Source organism: Pelecanus crispus, chromosome 9 (assembly GCF_030463565.1).
Source record: "Pelecanus crispus isolate bPelCri1 chromosome 9, bPelCri1.pri, whole genome shotgun sequence".
NCBI lineage: Eukaryota > Metazoa > Chordata > Aves > Pelecaniformes > Pelecanidae > Pelecanus > Pelecanus crispus.
Genome location: NC_134651.1, coordinates 35279527 through 35298070, shown reverse-complemented (window position 1 = coordinate 35298070; position 18544 = coordinate 35279527). Strand labels below are relative to the sequence as shown.

The following is an 18544-nucleotide window of genomic DNA, read 5'->3' as shown; positions in this document are numbered from 1 at the left end:
AAGTGTCGGGTCCTGCACTTCGGTCACAACAACCCCATGCAACGCTACAGGCTTGGGGAAGAGAGGCTGGAAAGCTGCCTGGCCGAAAAGGACCTGGGGGTGTTGGTAGATAGCCGGCTGAACATGAGCCAGCAGTGTGCCCAGGTGGCCAAGAAGGCCAACAGCATCCTGGCTTGTATCAGGAATGCTGTGGCCAGCAGGAGCAGGGAGGTGATTGTCCCCCTGTACTCGGCGCTGGTGAGGCCGCACCTGGAATACTGTGTCCAGTTTTGGGCCCCTCAGTAGAAGAAAGATATTGAGGTGCTGGAGCATGTTCAGAGACGGGCAACAAGGCTGGTGAAGGGTATGGAGAACAAGTCTTATGAGGAGCGGCTGAGGGAACTGGGGTTGTTTAGCCTGGAGAAGAGGAGGCTGAGGGGAGACCTTATCGCTCTCTACAACTCCCTGAAAGGAGGTAGTAGTGAGGTGGGTGTTGGTCTCTTCTCCCAAGTAGCTAGCGATAGGACGAGAGGAAATGGGCTCAAGCTGCGCCAGGGGAGGTTTAGGTTGGAAATTAGGAAAAATTTCTTTACGGAAAGTGTGGTCAAGCATTGGAACAGGCTGCCCAGAGCAGTGGTGGAGTCACCATCCCTGGAAGTGTTCAAAAAACGGGTAGATGTGGCACTTCGGGATACGGTTTAGTCTAGTCTGCCCTTGATTGGTTTAGGTGGGCTTGGTAGTGTAGGTTAATGGTTGGACTGGATGATCTTAAAGGTCTTTTCCAACCTAGATGATTCTATGATTCTATGATTCTATGTCTGGTGTACTGCTGCATGGAGCTTCCTCTGTATTCCCGGATGGGGCAGCTAATGCAAACACTTGAGTCTAAGCTCTTACAGCTGCGTTGGTTAGGTTGTCCCTCAGCACAGGGCAATGCAGGGAGACTGTTGAGCACACAGGCTGGGTGTCCCCAGAGTTAGTGCTCTCCTGTAGAGGAAAATTCTTGCTCAGAGGTTTATTTTACTCCTTACTTGCCTCAGCCTGCTCCTTGCAAACACAGACCGTAACTGAGGAGGACCAAGGGAGATTGCTCTTCTTGCTTACTCATCCCACTCCTTACTGCTTGTTTGTACTCGGAAGAGCACCTGAGACCACAAGCACTGTGTGAACATGCATTCTGTGCCCTGTGCTTCAAAGCAGAGAGCACAGGTGACACAGGGGGAGAAGCACAGAGCAGATAGCTTGGACCAGAGCCTCCAGCAAGGCATTTCCAGAGCAGAGCTCCAGCAGCTGGACCATGCTGCCCATCCAGCCTGGGCTGTGTCCAGATCTTCTTCCAGGTGTTGGTGGAAGCCTATATGTGCAATTTGAACAATGGTTTTCAGAAAGCCTTTTAGAAAGGTTTGAAACTCTGTGCCGCGTCTCCAGGCAAGCCTTAGCTAAGCTTAGGCTAAGCCATAGCCTGTGTTAAGGACACATCCAGGCATTTGATTTTAGCCGTCTATAACTCTTAGCTATAACGCCAGTAATTCAGGAAGGAAGGTTTGCTATCCTATTGCCAATCATGAGATAACCGATTCCACTTTCTTTTCAGCTCTGTGTTCATGTACTCCCTTAAAGCATGGCTCCAAAACTTCTTTCCCCATGCAGGATTGCTGAAATCACTGCTTGAGCTCTGGTGAAGAAGCTTTGCAGCCCAGAAGTGTCATTGTCATCTCCTGCTTTCTCTTCTAAATGTAGTTTAGTACTGATGTTAAAAAAAACATTGCTTTTACTCAGAAGTGAGCAGAGGCTCATGGTATCGCCTTGTAGCTTTGCTCTTTCTGAGCCACCCAGTTTATCATGGCTTCATGGCTTTCCCTTACAAGGCTTGAAGTTGCCTGGAGCTGCTCTTCCAGAAAATAATGTCTCCAAGAACCAGCTCCAACTCTCGTTTTCCATGTCTGTGTACACCAGTGTCTCCCTAGATGTTGAGACATCTCCTGACAGCCTTGTTTTAATTTATCTTAGCAACTGTCCCCGTTTTATCCCACTGAAAGACGGGTTGGTTTGAATTTGCTCATTCTTCCCATGACAGCTTTGATCCTGCGCACAGAAGTGTTTCCTGACAGCCAGACAGCAGGGGAGGGCTGTCCCTAGCCTGAAGGGCTTTAGGAGTCATGAATGAATACTGTGTTTACTTGTATTTCTAATTGACTAGTGCCTTGCCAGATCAGCTGCATGTCACTGCAAGCTGAGGCCACTGAGACAATCCTTCTTCCTCTACAGCTCCTTCTGGGGACTGGGAGGTTGTTGCTGGAGGCAACAGCCATCCAGCTCATGGTGTTGGGAGCCTCATTTGGGCATAGGATAGAAAAAGGCTTTTCTTCTGTAGGTCTGTCACCAGGTTATGAAGGTTGAGCCTTCATTCTTGGATCAACCCAAGAGGAGTGTCTATAGATAAAAAGTTTAAATAGAAGTGTACAGGACAAAGATGGGAGTCCTGGCTCCTTTGCTCAGGGTACCACCAGGTGTGATGCTTTCCTTGTCCCTAGCAAGTGTTTGGACTAAGGCAGAACAAAGTAAGGCTCTCCAGGTTTACCTTCCTGTGGTTAAGACCACCAGGAAGTTTCACAATGGGTTTCAAAGGCCTGAATATTTCCTGAAAGCAGTGTTGACAGTTTGGTTTTGGAAATGCCTCCGTCTATTCCCCGTGTGGTGAGATTGTTCCAGTACCTGCTTACCCCCTCTGCCAAGGGGCTTCATCCCACAATGTAGTCTCTTTGCAGCCTCCTTTGGGTCTGTCTCAGTGCCCTGGATACTGTGTCACCCAAAAGAGAAAGCTAAGGACCGCAAGGACTAAAGAGGACCGGGGTTGGGGTAGGGATGAGGGCACTCAGCTCTTTGACCTGGTCGCTTTAGAGAGGTTTCTTTTTGGCAGGGAAGATGTGCTTGGGTGGTTTTGTTTCATTTTGAAGTGCAGAAAGTGAATATGCAAGTTACAAAAAAGGAAGCTGGAAATGCTCACACTTTCTACCAACTCCCAAGCAGTGACCTGCAAGTCCTGTTTTTCTCCTTCTCTCCTTGACCTTTCTGGTTTCCTGCTCCCACCTGGCCTATACCTTCAGCAGCTGTGTTTATCCTGGCTACAGCAAAGTTTGGGTTTGGGATGACTGTGCTGAGATTTATTTAATGTTGTTTGGTTTCTTCCCTCTCCCTAAACCAGAAACAACTGAACTTGGAAACAAGAAGGAGTTGAAATCCATGCCCTTCATCACCTATCTCTCGGGCCTGCTGACAGCACAGATGCTGTCTGATGACCACCTCATCTCAGGTGTGGAGATTCACTGTGAGGAGAAAGGGCGCTGCCCATCCACTTGCCATTTGTGCCGGCGCCCTGGCAAGGAGCAGCTCAGCCCTACACCGGTTCTGCTGGAGATCAACCGAGTGGTGCCTCTGTATGCTCTGATCCAGGACAATGATACCAGGGAGGTGAGTGAGCCGGTGATGGGCCAGCTCCACCACCATGATCCTGCCTTAGTCACTTCTTCTCAAGTCTGCCTTCCTCAGTCTCTGCATAAATGTTGGGTTTCCCCAGAGCGGGGCAGTGTTTTTGTGTGCATGTTTGGTGGGGAGTGCTTCAGGGTAGTGTCAGTGATGGGGCTGCCAGGTCCTGCTGCCCAGCATCTACAGCCCTCACAGACCTGTGCCTCCCTGCCTTCAGGATGGCGAAGGCAATGCTGTGAGCAGCCAGGGCCGCGGCCGTTCCTCGTGTCTGCCCACAGCAGGCACCGGTGTGCAGGATGCGTCCTGTGGAGGGGTCTTAGGAGCCAGGTATCAGGTCAGTCTTTCACTCCTGGCTCTGAGATCTCAGCTGTAGCTGTGCGAGGGATGGCCAAAGCCCTGTAGGGCTCCAGTGTGGCTTTGCAAAGCCCCGATGCAGAGGGAGGGAATAACTAGCCCCTCGGGACAGTCCCGCAGCCACAGGAGGTCACTGTTACTCCAGGAGGGACCAGCCAAGCCGGAGGTCACCCTTCCCTGGGACTGGGCTCCTCTCCCTCCTGCAACAACTTCAGTGTTAATCTTACGGAGATTGATTTCCCACTTTCTCGGTTCGCTGCCACCCCCCGCCCCCCTCTGCAGCCCTCTAACCCCAATCCCAAGTCAAAAATGACAGACCTGCTTAAAGTCACTTATTAGCACTGCGCCTGCACTTGATTAAGATGCCTGGAGTGAGCCAGTGCGCAACAGCTGCGGGTGGGACGCGGAGGTCTGCAGGTCAGGAAGCAATCTTAGCACATGGAGGTGTGACCACCAGGAAAGATGCTTCACCCCCCTCCCAGATCCACAGGCAAAAGAGCCCCCATGCTTCTCTTGGCACCCAGGTCCTTTAAGGGGACTGTCCCTTCTTGTCTACCTCTTGATCTTGTTCCTGCTTTCCCATCTGTCAACCCTCCTGGTTCTTCCATACAGGCATGCCTGACTCCCATACCTCGTTTCGTCTCTCTTTCCAGCTCTTTTCCCCAAACTCCCTTTCTCCCACTATCTTCTCGTCCTGCATCCTTTCTCTACCTATGCCTGCTCTTTCTGCTGGGCAGTTCTTGTGTAGACATTGACCTGCCGTTATCAGCATGTCCAAGGCAGTGCTGGGATGAGGCATTACAGGTACAGGGAGAGCAGTGGGAAAGTTGGTTTCCTTCAGGCAGGAAAGAAGTGCTTCTCAGCAGCAGTCTGCAAGAAGACAGCTCTTTTCGGAGTACAAGAGGTAGGTTAGCCAGCAGGGAAGGGGTAACAGCAAAAGCAAGCAGAGCTCAGCAGGATCTGGGGTATCTCCATGGACCCTGCTCACCACCAGCTCCCCTTCCTAGCTCTGCGCCTCGGTGGCAATGCCATCCTGCCTCTCTGGCCCTGGCTGCAAGGTCCCCTCCTCCTCCTCACCTGTCCCCCCCACTCTGCCGATGCTGCCTGCCCTGCCGGGCTCGCTTAGGCAGGCTCGCTTGGGGTGCCTCCTTGTCCTGGGGAGCAGGAGCCTGTGTTTCACCAGTAGCAGCCTCCTTCCCTCCCTCCCCTGGCTCATGCGGAGGGATGGCCCCATCAGCTGCAGCTGGAAGACAGCCTGCATTGTGCTTTCTGCTGAGGCTCTGGGAAAACCAGCACACAAACACACAAACAAACAAAACGCCAATGAAGCAACCAAACAAGAGAAGCCCCAGCCGTCTTCCAGAGGGCTGTGTTCAATGCATCCCTCCTCTTCCTCCCTGCACCTGCTCCCCCAGAGGTGGGGGGCACCCCCAGGGAGCCTGTCTGTGCAAGGGTGCTGTGTGTGAGTCTGCTCCCCCTTCACCCAGGGTGCTCTCAGTCAGCAGTGCTGGGGTTAGAGGTGGCAGGGCGAGGGATTCGGGTAACTGCAGGACGGAGGATGCTGCCGGAGCAGGTGCTAAGGGGACACCGGGAGCTGGCAGTGAGCAGTGTTGAGCCAGGACAGGTCACCTTGTTCCATCCACAGTGGCAGGTCCTGGGGTGGGGATCCGGTGGGTGCACGCTGGCCTCTCTGACCCCTGGCACGCAGCTGGATTGGGTCTCGTTGTTTTGGCTGTGGGCTTCTCTTGATGGCAGGCCCTCGCATCCCCTCCGTCCCTGCAGCCCATCCAAGGCCATCCCCACCCTTGCTGCAGAAGGACACAGGAAATGCTTTTTGGCTTCCCGGTCCCTCCTTCTCTTTCCTGGCCATTCCCATTCCCTCAGCATGAATCCCTTGTCTCGCAGCAGCTCCAGCACTTCCCCTTCTTGCTCGCTTCTTAAACCTTCATCTGATCCTCTGTCCTGCTCCCTCTATCCCTTCCTCCCCAGCTTGCTTCTCACCCTTCTCTCCCTCAGCCTCTCTGCTGCAGAGGAGTTATTTCTCTCCCTCTCCTCCCCTTGATGAGTCCCAGTGCCTGGTAGCTGTAATCAGTCCATGGCAGCTGGAGGGGCTTGTTGCCACCATGGCACAAACCTCACCTATTGGCACTGGAGGTTTTGCCGGGTGGCCTGGGCCAGGCAAAGCTGCACCCGCCTCTCCGGAGGAGATGGAGCTAATGGTGGCCGTGCCTGTGCCCCAGAGAGGATGGCTTAGTGCGGGGTTAGTGCTGCCTGTGTGAGAATGTGTCCCTGCACCTCTCACGGCATCGTGAGCTTGGGGATGAGGGGTGCCCATGGAGTCAGGAGCATGGCCTTCCCCTCACCTTCCACCATGAGTGGGGAGGGAGGGCAACCAGGAAAGGGAAGGGCTCTGGGTGTGGTGGAAAGCCACCATCTTCACAGGGGCATCACCCTGTTGCCAAGACCCAGCGGTGTGCCCTGGTCTGCTGCGAGCGTGCCGGAAAGCCACCGGCTGAGACCACTTCCTCTCTTTGCACACCGGGATAGGCTCCCAAAGGGCGGGTGCTGTCAGGAGCATCTCGTGTACGGTCTGGATGATGAAATGTCCTTTTTCAGCATCTAGTAGGAGGCCTGGGGGTGGTCCCAGGCGCTAGCGGAGTGGCTTTTGCCTGTGGCATAAACAAGATTTGGAGATGCCTGGGCCAAGCCAAGTCCTGCACCTCTGAGCATAGCATCCACAGCTGAGCACTCCCCTGCCTGCTTTTCCCCATTCGTGTGGCTAATACTCAATCGATACAGCAAATGCTGACCTTGCAGAAACTGCAAGCAGATCCCAATTCCCCCATAGTATCAAACAAATAATAATTGTAAACAATGAAGATCTTTTTCTTTGCATATATGTCCACATAGATAATTATATACATGTACAGAGAGAAAGCGAGGTCATTAATAAGGTGGATGGTAAGATCTATAAAGTTTGCTGAAAGTTTTCCTGTGTAAGCCTAGCAGCAGAGATAAGGCAAGACACCAGTAAAGGCATTTTGCCCACATTTGCCCCAGTATGTGCAGGGGTTTTTTTGTAGGTTTGTCTTTTCGTCTGCCTCAGTGCAGTGAGTTACACACTTCTTAAAATTTACAACTACCGCACTGTACAAGGCCATGTTCTCAGTTGCTGATGACCTTGCCAGACTCTAAGTGCTGGGGTTTAAGTTTCCATGCTGGGTGCCTGCCTTAGGCTGATTTGCGATTTTTCTATGCACGCATGTTTGATTTCAGCTAAAACTGACCATTTCCAAGAGAGAGATTAGGTGAAAATATATTGCTTTGCCCACGTGAAATAAGTTGGAAAACTCTTTATTTCCATGTCACTGGGAACTGCTGGTTTTGTTTTGCTTTGAAGCAAGGGCTTGAAATTTAGAAGGGCTCCAGGAGTCAGGTTTTGCCTTTTGCTGCCCAGGGAATGTTTGTCTGGAGGCATTTGTGCTGTGAGCTTAAGGAAGCCCTTGGCTGTGTGTGATCAGCAGGGGTTTGGTCTGTCTCCCCAGTCCTGCCCAAGCATCACTCCTGCTCCTAGCAGTGGGGAGGAACAGAGTCTCAGATTCCCAGAGCAGGGCACTGCCAGTTATTGATAGTCCCTCTTTTCCCTGTGTGCAATGAAAATTTTATGGATTGAGCCCCTGCTAGGAGGTTTCCCCCTGACGTTTCACAGCGTTGGTCAGAGAACTTGCATGGTTGCTGATAGCTGCAGCCTGGCTGGGGACTTTGGCAGTGATGGGGTGGGGAAGGAGCTTCCCAGGGTCAAGGAAATGTGTTTGAAAGTCCAGGCACCTTTTGAAGGGGTTTGTTAAATGGCTTTGTCATAGCAGTCATGGCTGATGTGGCTGTGGGTGGAAGGTTTCAGAGGAAGGACTGCTTGCTGGAACAGAGGCAATGCTGGAGTCCTCTCTCCACCGGCCCCAATCCGATGGTGAGATTAAACTAGTCCAAGTAGGTTTATAGCACCATTGCTATTATAGCTCCATTGCTCTTCAGTCTAAATGCTCACAACATGAGTTGAAGAGATGTAAAGAGACAGAGAAGCTGTGACCTTGGCAGTGACTTCTGTGGATATCTCTGGAACCTCTGTCTTATTTTGATTGATGCCATCTGCCCACATCTCTCTTCTGCTTCACTTGTGCTCTGCAGGAGTGCAGACACCACAGTGTGGTCAAAGCAGTGGTCCCTCCACTGCTGTGTCCAGATGAAACTGGAGGAGATTCTCCACTGCAGGACTGTGGAAGAAGCCTCCACCAGTGTCAGTGGCTGGCCAGGCCCAACAGCAAAGAGTTTCTATCTGTTGTGGGTCTTTCTGCTGGCAAAATGCCCCTGGACACCTCAAGGGCAGGATGTTGTTGAGTGCATGTGATGGGAGAGAAGAGAGACCTGGTGACCCTGGCTGGTTCCCTCTAGTGAATATCCTAGAGCCAAAGGAGAGTAGAGCTGCACATCACCCCAGCAAGAGTGCCAGGCTCTGGTGGCCTTCCTCCTCCACTGTCAACATATTCCTGCCTGCCCTCACCCCATGGGATAGGCAACATACTTGTTGCTGCCCAGCATAGCCCTGGAGTCCACCAAGGGGCATGGGCTGAGAGAGTGAGACCCCAGGTTTGCATATTCTGCAAAACTCCTTGTCCCCTGGACTGGACTGCAAGGAAGGCGAGCCAGGCAGCTAACTCTGAGAGGCACCGGGAGGAGTGGGGATGCCCTGCTTCCCCCGCCCTCCCACTGCCAGCACCAGCTCAGGGAACAGCACTGAGACCTGGAAGATTCCGTGCATCCAGGAGCACCTTTGACAGGGATGCCCGCATGCGTGCCTGGGGCCACAGGGCAGCTGTGGTCTGCATTGGGGAGTAAAGGGGCAGGCATGTTCAGTAGTGTGGTCCCTTCTGTTTGTGGTCTGTGCCTTTCCCAGAAAAAAAACCCAAACAAACATAAAGCCGCTCCCGCAGAGCAGCTCAGCCAGCTGCAGAAGTGCTTAGAGGGTGGTGTGGCAAGGGGGGCTCAGGGAAGCGGGGCAGGAGAGATCAGTCTCGCTCCTGGTGGGAAATGGACTCAAACCCCTGTTGCTTGTATTTAAGGAGACAAATGGACGTGAAGCTTGGATTTTTAGGAGACCCCTAGGGCCTTTATTTAATTTGAAAATTGAGTAATCTCAGCATTTGCCTGAAGCCACAGCCTCCTTGCAGCACACGTAACCCAGCCCGCAGCGTGGAGGGGATGTGGGGCTTGCCTGGGGGCACGTCCCCACGCTGCTGGCCCTGTTGGCCTCAGCAGGAGCCAGGCATGTGGCTGGGACCCCGGCAGGGCTCTAAGCAAGAGCTGCTTCACTGCCTGTGCGTGGACCGCAGTACGCTCATGCCAGTGGTGCCTGCATGCCGGGGGCCTGCAGAGCCCCTGCTGGGTTGCCCGCTGGGATGGCAGCTCCTGAGGTTGGAGCAAAATTCCCCATCGCTCCTTCCCACCCCTTACCTGCGAGCGCCTGCTGGCCCTGAGGAGCCATCTCTTGCTGAGGAGAGCACGGCCACCACTGAGCACTTCAGCGTCCCCAGGCTGGCAGGGTGGTCTTGGCCAGGGCGCTGGGATTTAGGAGCAGGGGAGCCGCGGGCAGCAAGTGTGCCCAGCCTGTGCTTGTGTCCCAGGCCAGCGCTGTGCCGGCTCCAGCGACCGCCTGAGCCCACTCCTACGGGCAGCTGATTTATCGCGGACCAGAAGGCAAGCAGGGGCAAAGAGAGGGCAAAGCTCCTCTTTCATCTATCCCATCATCCATCCTTCAAACTGCTTATCCTCAGCTCTCTCTGAGGATGCACTGATGATGATGGGATCATGTGTCCTTCCTCCCCCTGGGGCAGGCTAGCTGCTCACACAGAGGATGGCAAAGTGGTGGTGGCAGTTTCAGAGGGAGCTGCACAAACTGGTGTTGCTTTTCCTCTGGCATCAGCTGATCTCTGCGCCCTTGCTGCTCGCTTGCTCCAATGGCTGTATTTCAGCAGAAGTGCAAAGCGTAACTGGTTTTGATGTCTTCTGTTAGTAGTTCTTGGTTGGGTCTCGGGGTCAAGGTTGTCTCTCACTTGCACAGTGCGATGGAGCTGTGCCCTGGCTGTGTACCCAGAGCACTTCTGTGCACTTATATCAACCCTGAATTACCAGGATGGACGGTCTAAAGGGCCCAAGGGGTGAAATGCATCCATATTACCTCCATCACTGCCTGTCCATCAGGGCGGTGGGGAGCCCACCCTCGTTTGTGCGGACCGGCCTCACCATTGTGGGTCTCCAGCCCTTGGGCAAGGAGCTGTACTATCCAAGTTTATCGCTGGTGCTGTGACCCCCACTTTGGTGTCGACCTTGCCCTCGAAAGGCAGATCAGATGGAAAAGAGAAATCTAGGATCCTGGTGCTGGTGCCCCAAGACCCTGTGCTCCTGCAGCAGGAGCTTGCCTTGTTGGGCAACGTCTGGGCTCTGCTGCTGCCTTTGAAATTATAACTGTGCCTAGGAGAGGAGCCCTTGACTCTGTTCAGTAAAATGTTGTCCATACAGCTGTCCTGGTTCAGCCTGTAAGGAACCAAACCTCTGTAAGTGGAGACCAGAGACATGCCTGGAGGAGATCAGTCCTAGCCTTGAGCAGGACTAGGAGAAACACACACCTGAGGAGAAGGGACAGAGGTGGAGGAGGAGAAGGCAGAGGAATTGAGGGAGGGGCTGGAGAAGTCAAACTGAGACTTATCTCTCAGGGAAGGGTTTGGCTGTACCCCTTGAATCCCATTCAGTATGGTAGATATCGGGCCCCTTCCCATTGCCCTGTATCTCAGGGCTGATTCTCCTGATGTCCTCTGCCCATCTGGGAATGGCAGGAGGAGGGTAAGGTTTTGCAGGATTCTATGGGGACAGGGCAAGAGGCATCCCCGAGGCCATGGGCTCACTTTGGCCCCCATGTAGCACCAGGCGGCAGAGCTACTGGAGGACAGCGATCCTCCCCGCACATATGCAGCTTCCCTGAAGCAGCCCCTGAAGGCGTGGAGAGCCGGTGCCAGGGATTTCTTTTTCCACCACCAAAGCTGAAAGGGAGCCAGAGCGAATGGGGACAGCGTTTGTATTGTTGAGGTGAGGGAGGGGTTTTGTTCTGGTCTGGGGTGTGGGGTTTTTTATTTGTTTTTGCTTTGTTTTAATATCTGCTAATTGGCCCTTGTCCTCTTCCTTGCACACTTGAGCATCCTGCTGCAGCTCTAGCCCACATCCGACTCGCGTTACCAGGGGAAGAATAGCTGCATTGTAACCGCCCCGATCGTGCTATAATGGGGAGCTTTGTAGCCGAGGTGTGAAAGCGGAGCCAGCTCCCCAGGACGGGACCCTCGCTGCAATGCAAAGGCTTTTATTTCCCCTGCTGCCAGGTTTTACAGTGTCTTCTGTTGCTCCCTCGGATCCCATAAATAACAGAAACCAGGATGCTGCCCACCCTGGGTCCCTTCCAGCACCCTGACCTTTCCGGCAACCACTGATGTGCCTTCCCAGGATGAAGTGCTGGTGATCCTGCTCCCCGGGGACAGGCAGCCAGAGGCAGGGAGGGTGTGAGCAGCACAAAATGAGATCACCTGCCAACAGCAGTAGGGAAACTTCATCCTCCTTTGCCGTGAACCTGGAGCAGACTTTCAGACGCGAACTGCGTGATCCTGGAAAGAGTCTCTGGCCTGGGAAATCCTTAGTTTTCCTCCTCCCTCTTCCCCTGCCCCCCTCTTCCCAGAGATGTCTAAGACTAAGGAGCAGCATTTGTCTCCTGTGAATGTCACTGAGCATTGTTGTAAGGGCATGGAAAGCTTTTCCTCCAGCCACTCTATCATCACAGTAGCATCCCGTTGAGACTGTGAAATCCCTGCTTAAGCGTACATCCCAGAGTCTTCTTTCCCTCGATGAATCGTCAGTATTACTATTGCTATCTACAGACTGCTTGGAGCATGGCAGTGTCCAGGAGCTCCGGTCAGCGGCCCTGTTGTGTCAGGCACCATATGGGGTGTCATTGCTGGCTGACTGCACCTTGCCAGGCAGCCCTCTGCCTCCTCCAGTGGCACCTGCCTGTGCTTGGAGGAAGGTGGTGGTGGTAAGCAGGCACCATCTCCGTCTCGCAAACAGGAAGGGACACAATGTCTCTGCTGGCTGCTGTGTCTCTGGACGTGAGGCTGAGCCTGTCCGCTGGCATGACCCAGCCTGCTTCCACTCTTCTTCCTTTCCTTCTAAATTCAGATGAAGAAAAACAAACAAGCAAACAAAGACCAGGGAAACTAGTGCAAAACCCAAAATGTACCAAATTGCCAGGTCTTAGGTCATCTCTGATATCTTCAGCATGTCTGTGTCCAGCCTGTGTGCTCATTTGTGGTTATTTTTTCATTTCCCTGTATTTCCTCTTTAATGTTTCCAGAAACTGGTAGGTGTGCATACCAACCACAAAGAAACCTAGGCTCAAAGAAACAATTGATCCAGATTTTCATATCCCTGTCAGCCATGGAGAAGACCAGATGTTCACAGATAAGCACCCAACACATGCCCTTTCCAGTACCCCATCTGGAAACACCAGCCCCTGGGGGGCGTGCGGAGTCCTGCAAATGCTGATCAGAAAGGTTCCTTCATGTCCTGTAACTTACCTCTCTGGGGATGGCAACAGAAAACCCATGGTCAGAAATAACTTAATGCTTCTCCCTCCATCAGCCAGGTCTAACAGAGGACAAAGGAAATGTTCTCCTATATTCTGTTGCAGCGCGTCTAAGCTATAAAATGGGGCCAAATGGCCTCCCCCTGAGCACAAATAACAACAGGAGAAAGATCCATATGCAATCGAGTGTAGGATAAATGTGCTTAGCTGATCATTCGTTTCCCTAATATTTTTTTTATGAATAGGCTTAACTTATGGTAAGATGGGACTTTATGGTCCTGTAAGTCTTGCTTGTGTCAAAACAAATGAACTAGCCATCCTATGGGGGAACTATCAATCCAATATATGTGTGTGTATGGGTGTGGGAAGTCAGACCTATTATACCTTTAAGAGCAAATTAGATGCTGTTCCTATGATTCATAATGCTATATATCTAATGGCATGACTCGTCATCTAGAAAATAAACGTTTCGAGCCAGTTTCTCATCTCATAAATTTCCCCTCTGGCACTGAAGGACATAAACTAAATGGGCTGACTCACAGGGAAACAATACAATTTGGATACTTTTAAATGAAAGATAAAATTGCTTTAGGGCACAGAGGGGCGTTGAGATCCTGGGGAGTGGCTGGCAAGCGTAGGATGGCGCATTGGGGGCCACTCTGCCATCCCCGGCAGGCAGGGCTGCTCCTGGGAAGCCCTTCACGCTTGCAGAGCCTGCTGGGTTTTTCCAGCTCGATAGCTTGGCATGACCACCATGGCAAAGCATCCGATGTGGAGATGGTCGTGTTGGAGATGGCTGTCTTGTATGTGCTGTCTCCTGGCAGGGAGGAGAGAGCTTGCTGCACATTTCCGAGCATGGCAGCAGGGAAGGGCAGGAGATGTGGAGGTGCCCGCTCCAAGGCAGGAGGGGAAGGTGGTCCTCAGCCACCACAGACCAGGGAGGTCCCTGTGCATTCCCACCTGCAGCTCTCCCAAAGGCTGCAGCTGCCCACGGGATGGGTCTCAGCACATTTGCTGCATCCTTTGTCCATTGCTCTTGGTCTTTCTGCGCTGTTGGGCTTCTGCTTTGGGTGGCAGCTGCCATTCCCCTGGGTTTGTGTAAGCAGTCCCGTACCTCCTGACCTATGCTGTCAGAAGGAGAAAGAGAAAGAGAGGTTTTCATGTGGTTGCCGCCTGTGGAGGAGCACGTGCCTGCAGTGTGCCTTTGGGGCTGGGCTGGTTAAAGCTATTGCCTTTGCAAGGGAAGGCGGCTTCAGCTGATCTCTACCAGGGCCTGCGAGCAGCCTCTGCCGCTACAGCCAGAGCCTGGACCAGGCTGGGGGAGGTGAGGGAAGGAAGGGCGGGCTGTGTGTGAACAGCAAAAGCTGTACCTGGCTTCAGGGCTGGGAAGACCACAGAGTCCTTGAAGCTCACTGAGACCCTCCATTTGTCCTGGAGTTTCTGTGGAGCAAGTGAGTGTCCCCAGGGAGCAGGCTGGTGCAGAGCCTCCTAAACCAAGGGTGAACACCCTCATGTGGGGAGCTTCATCCCTTCTTTCTGCATGATCTTATCTGTTTCCCCCCTGTCAGTTTGCCTTTTGCCACTTCCCCTCCCTTCAACACACGCTCCCCGGCGCTGACGGGAAAATCCTGGAAACCACTGGCTCAAAATCCCACTGGAAAGTGAGGGAAGGCGAGTCCTGGCTGCCTGGCCACCCCAGCCCATCCCTGACATCAGCCAGCTGCTGGAAATCGGATGGAGGCAGCAGCCAGCACCGGGGGCTAGCCGTGCTCTGAGTAACCGGGTTAGTGTGCGTAGGTGCGCTCGCCTTAATGAGTGCAATTGAAGGACGCATCGATTAGCTAACCTCGTTTGTGTGAAGGTTGACACAAGGCAGATGACGGCTGGGTACCTGCAGGATCTAATTAAAACATGCACAAGGCTGGGCAGGCAGAGCAGAGGGGATTGCTCATCCAGCCTTGCACTTACCGTCAGAAAAAAGAAAATAGAAGGAAGGAGTTGACTATTGGATGTAGCTAAAGGGCACGGATGGGGCAGGTGGGATTTCTTCCCTCAGTTGGGAATGTGCAGGGAGGAGCTGGGTTAGGGGCCAGGGAGGGAGCATGCAGAGCGGCAGGGATTGGGGACAGGGTGACAGCAGAGGGGTGCCATCGGTGTGATGGTGCAGCAGTTCCAGGGATCATCCAACATCTGTCTTTGCCCACAGTGCACATCTGTGCACATATGTACCCACAACATACGTATTTATCCTGCCTCCTAGGGAGAGCACATGCTTCCCCATCCATCTACATGCATTGCTTTCTGTTTTTATCCTGCACAGACCGGACGCTCTCTACAGAAGTGTATCTGCACCCATTTATCTGTGTGTCGGATGAACTCCTCTGTCTTCCCTGCTCTCCAATTACTTTGCGATGCCCTTTCCAGCCCAGCGCTTCAGTTACATTCTAAAGAACGAAATAAAATAACGTCACATTTTCTCTCTTTCACATGTTTTTTTCCTTCCTTTTTTTCCTTTTTTTTTTTCCCTTCTGTAACAGTCCCATTTTGTAAATGCCTGGAAGCAGAAAATGTTTCAGACGCAAGAGCCTCGAGGCGCCTTGTTAAAGGTGCTCGGGGTGTTTGGGGAGAGCGACAAAACCCCGGACAATGGGAGCCCTGACGTCAGGCTCTATTTATACCTCCTCTTTTCAGAAACCTCCCCGGGACGGCGCTTTTCCTAGAGTTTTCTGCTAAACACCGCAGCCGCTGGAGCCGTCCCTGTCCTCCTCAAAGGGCATGTTTTTATCTTTAAGGCGTAACCTGGCAGTGTGGGCGGTATCGCTGGGGCCAGGCATCCGCAGGCGGCTTTGAATGGGCGGAATAGTGCTGCTGCGAGCTGGGCTGCGCGGAGGCTGGCAGCGAGGCTGCTGTACGTGGATGAGGACCCGTGAAGGCGTTTCAACCCCGAATGTGCCTTTTAAAAGGTCAAAAGCATTACAAAGAGGTTTGTTTTAGTGGATGAAGTTTTGGTGTTATGATTATTCTAGCAGGGCGTTGTGGCTTCACGGGGTCGGGTTGAGCGTTGGCTATGTGTGTGTGTAGGGAGAGGTGCTGTCTTCCAAGCTGTAGGTTTAATTAGGCATGACAGGCAAAGGGTAGTGGGAGAAAACATCATAAATCCATGCAGTCTGAACCACAGCAGGGTACGGAGCGGGGGATGCCCCATCCTGCAGTGTGGGGACCGACACTGAGCGCCCTGAGCTGCAGGATGAGCACAGGGAAGACACCATGGGGTTAGACCTGGAGGGCTTTGGGTATTCAGTCAAAGTGTTTCAGCCTCAGACCCCAGGAGATGAACAGCTGTTATTCTGTGGAGCCATTGGCATCACTAGGAGTGGTCGGGAGGGCTCCTGGTCAGGCTGGGGATAGCCTGCAGAGGGGAGACTGCTTGCCCAGCGAACACCGTGCAAGTATTTTGCAGGATTTTATTTTTTTCTTCCAAGTACTGCTATTTTGCTTGTGAGTATTCCTTATGCAAGTGAATAAAGCAGCAGTTTGCTTGCAGGAGGGCAGCTCGTACGAATAACAAACCTATGAGAAGGATGGAAGTGGTCTGTGTTGTTTGGGACGTAGGAATTACTCTATTCTTAGTGGGGACAGCAACAGCTATGGGATGGGAAGTTTCATTGTGCACAGCAGCAGTGTAAAGGTACTCCATGTATGAAGTCCAGTGTCACAAACAGGCTTATGTTTGTGTTTCTTCAAGCAGCTCAGACCTCCATCACAGACCCCCTTTGTAGGATCGTGCAGACGCCCCCCCGTCCCCGCACCAAAAGCAGCACCCAGGGATGAACCAGCATCACTTGATACGCAGGAGCTAAAGCACAGGGAGGTGAAGGGGCTTGCCCAGGGCCATGCAGAGAGTCCGTGGCAGAGCTGGGGAGGATCCCCCCCATATTTCCCGATCCTGCGCTCTGTGCACACACACCCCTGATGCTGAGCACCGCGCAGCCAAGCCGCTGGCCGGATTTCACCAAGTCTTTAGCACATGTGTTCACACTTTTTGTTCTCATGTTAGGCTTTCAAGGGAGCCCTGATGAGCTCATACTGGTGCTCAGGGAAAGGCGATGTTATTGAAGACTGGTGCAGGTGTGACCTCAACGCCTTCGATGAGAACGGACTCCCGAACTGCAGCCCTCTCCCTCCGCCTGTGTACGTATCAGTGCGAGCCCCTCCCGCGGGTCATGGCCCCCCGGCACCAGCCCCTTTCCCACAGGCTCAGCCCACGGGCACCTCCTTCCTCTCACCTTTGAGCCCCGGGGCCACAGTCCAGCAGTCCTTACTGTGTGACTGATGCCTTTAGGATATCCTGGCTCCGGCTGTGGCCCTGGAAGGTTTCCTTATAGATTTTCATCACCTGATTAGCAGGGCTTGTAGAATGGGATTTCAAATGCTGAAAGAAATAGAATTACGGTGCAATTCATTGTGGCTTGTCAGAGCAAGAGCAAATCAGGAGCAAACTGATGGGGAATTAGCTGAGAAAGCAGGAAGACTGGCTCCAGCGAGCCACAAGGAGCGGAACACCTTCTTAGTGAGCCAGTATCCTCAGAGGGGATTCATTTCCCATCCTGAGTTTAACAAAGACACTCGTATGTTTGGAGCTGGACTCTCCGTAGCCCTGTACTTCGTGTTGTCATTTACTGCGGTGCAAAGAGAGTGGACACCTTTGCGCTAGCACAGCCAGGAGCACAAAGCTGCTCTGCCTTCACCCCTGCCCATGTGGTCCCTGATCCAGGCAGGAGCTCCTGCACAGCTGCCCTGCTTTGGCTTTGCTCACACCCATCAGAGGCTTGCTTGTTTGCAGCTGGGTAAATTCACAGCCACACCTGCTTCTTCTCTCCCTCGCCTTTGCTCACTGGTGATGAAGACTGGACCCTCCCATCCTGTAAACTCAACCCTGCTGGGTTGCATGAAGGTTAAGCTGGATCCTTCCCTTCTCTTTTGCTCCTGGGCAGCTAGTCCTTGGCTCCCTGTGGGGCTGCTGAAGTTCAGCAGTTCTTCCAGGAGATGAAGGCTCCTTTAGAATGGGGTGTTTGGGGTTGAGTGGTTGTGGTTGCATGATCTAGGCTTTTCCAGGAGCAGGGAGAGGTAAGGACACACATTGCAGTAGGCTGGACCTCCAACTGGAAGTTCTTCCATGCTCACCTACCGGCTGTCCCTTTGTGGTCCCTGTCGTTGTGGGTCTGTCTGCCCATCCCTGTGTATGAATGTGAGCCCTGCCTGGAGTTGCACTGCTTGTAGAGGTGGATTCCTCCCCAGAAAAGGAGGTGATATCTTATTTGGTTTCTTTCCTGTCTCCTGCCCAGCCTGCGGCTCTCCCCCAGTGTGGAGCCCTCCAGCACTGTGGTCTCTCTGGAGTGGCTGGATGTGCAGCCTGCCATTGGGACGAAGGTGTCTGACTATGTCCTGCAGCACAAGAAGGTGGATGAGTACACGGACACAGACCTCTACACAGGTGGGTGCAGCTGCAAGGGCAAGCTCCTCTTGGTGCAGAGGGTGCATGGTGATGCATTCTGTGCCCCACCTGGCTGGGAGCTGCTGCTTTTGTGGAGAATGGTACATAGAGCCAAGGGGTTACATGAGATATCGAACCACTCCATTCAGGAGAGGTTCCTGAAGGCTTCTGCAGACATGGGTAGTTGAGGGGAAGGGGAAATACAAAAATGCAGTGTGGCAGAAGTAAATGATTTGCTCTTTTTGGGTAGGAGAGCTGTGAGCTGGAGTTTCTGACTGAAGTGACTGTTTGATCAGGTCAGTCTGAAATGCTACAGGATGGTGGGTGTGGGGGGAAGGTCAGCCCTCAGCAACTCAAGGGCTTTACTGGTCTGTTCCAGTGAGTACTGCATGGCATGCCAGCCTTTGAAAGGACACTTTAAGTTGCCTTGCACACCTACCAAAGTAACTTGAAGCCTGCAATATTTAGGGAGATCATTTAAGCAGCACAAAAATTCTCCAGGGGAACCTGAAACTTCCTGGGTTGGAGTTTGTTTCCTAGCTCAGGCTTGGCCT

The 18544-nt window shown here is 53.0% G+C and overlaps 1 protein-coding gene across 1 annotated transcript in view; it reads left to right on the top strand.

Annotated features, from left to right (window-relative positions):
- Positions 1-18544, top strand: part of ASTN2 (astrotactin 2) — a 363040-nt gene that overhangs the window by 254729 nt on the left and 89767 nt on the right. The window contains 3 exon segments of the mRNA XM_075716105.1: positions 3185-3450; positions 16554-16687; positions 17842-17990. Coding sequence (XP_075572220.1) covers positions 3185-3450; positions 16554-16687; positions 17842-17990 — 549 coding nt within the window.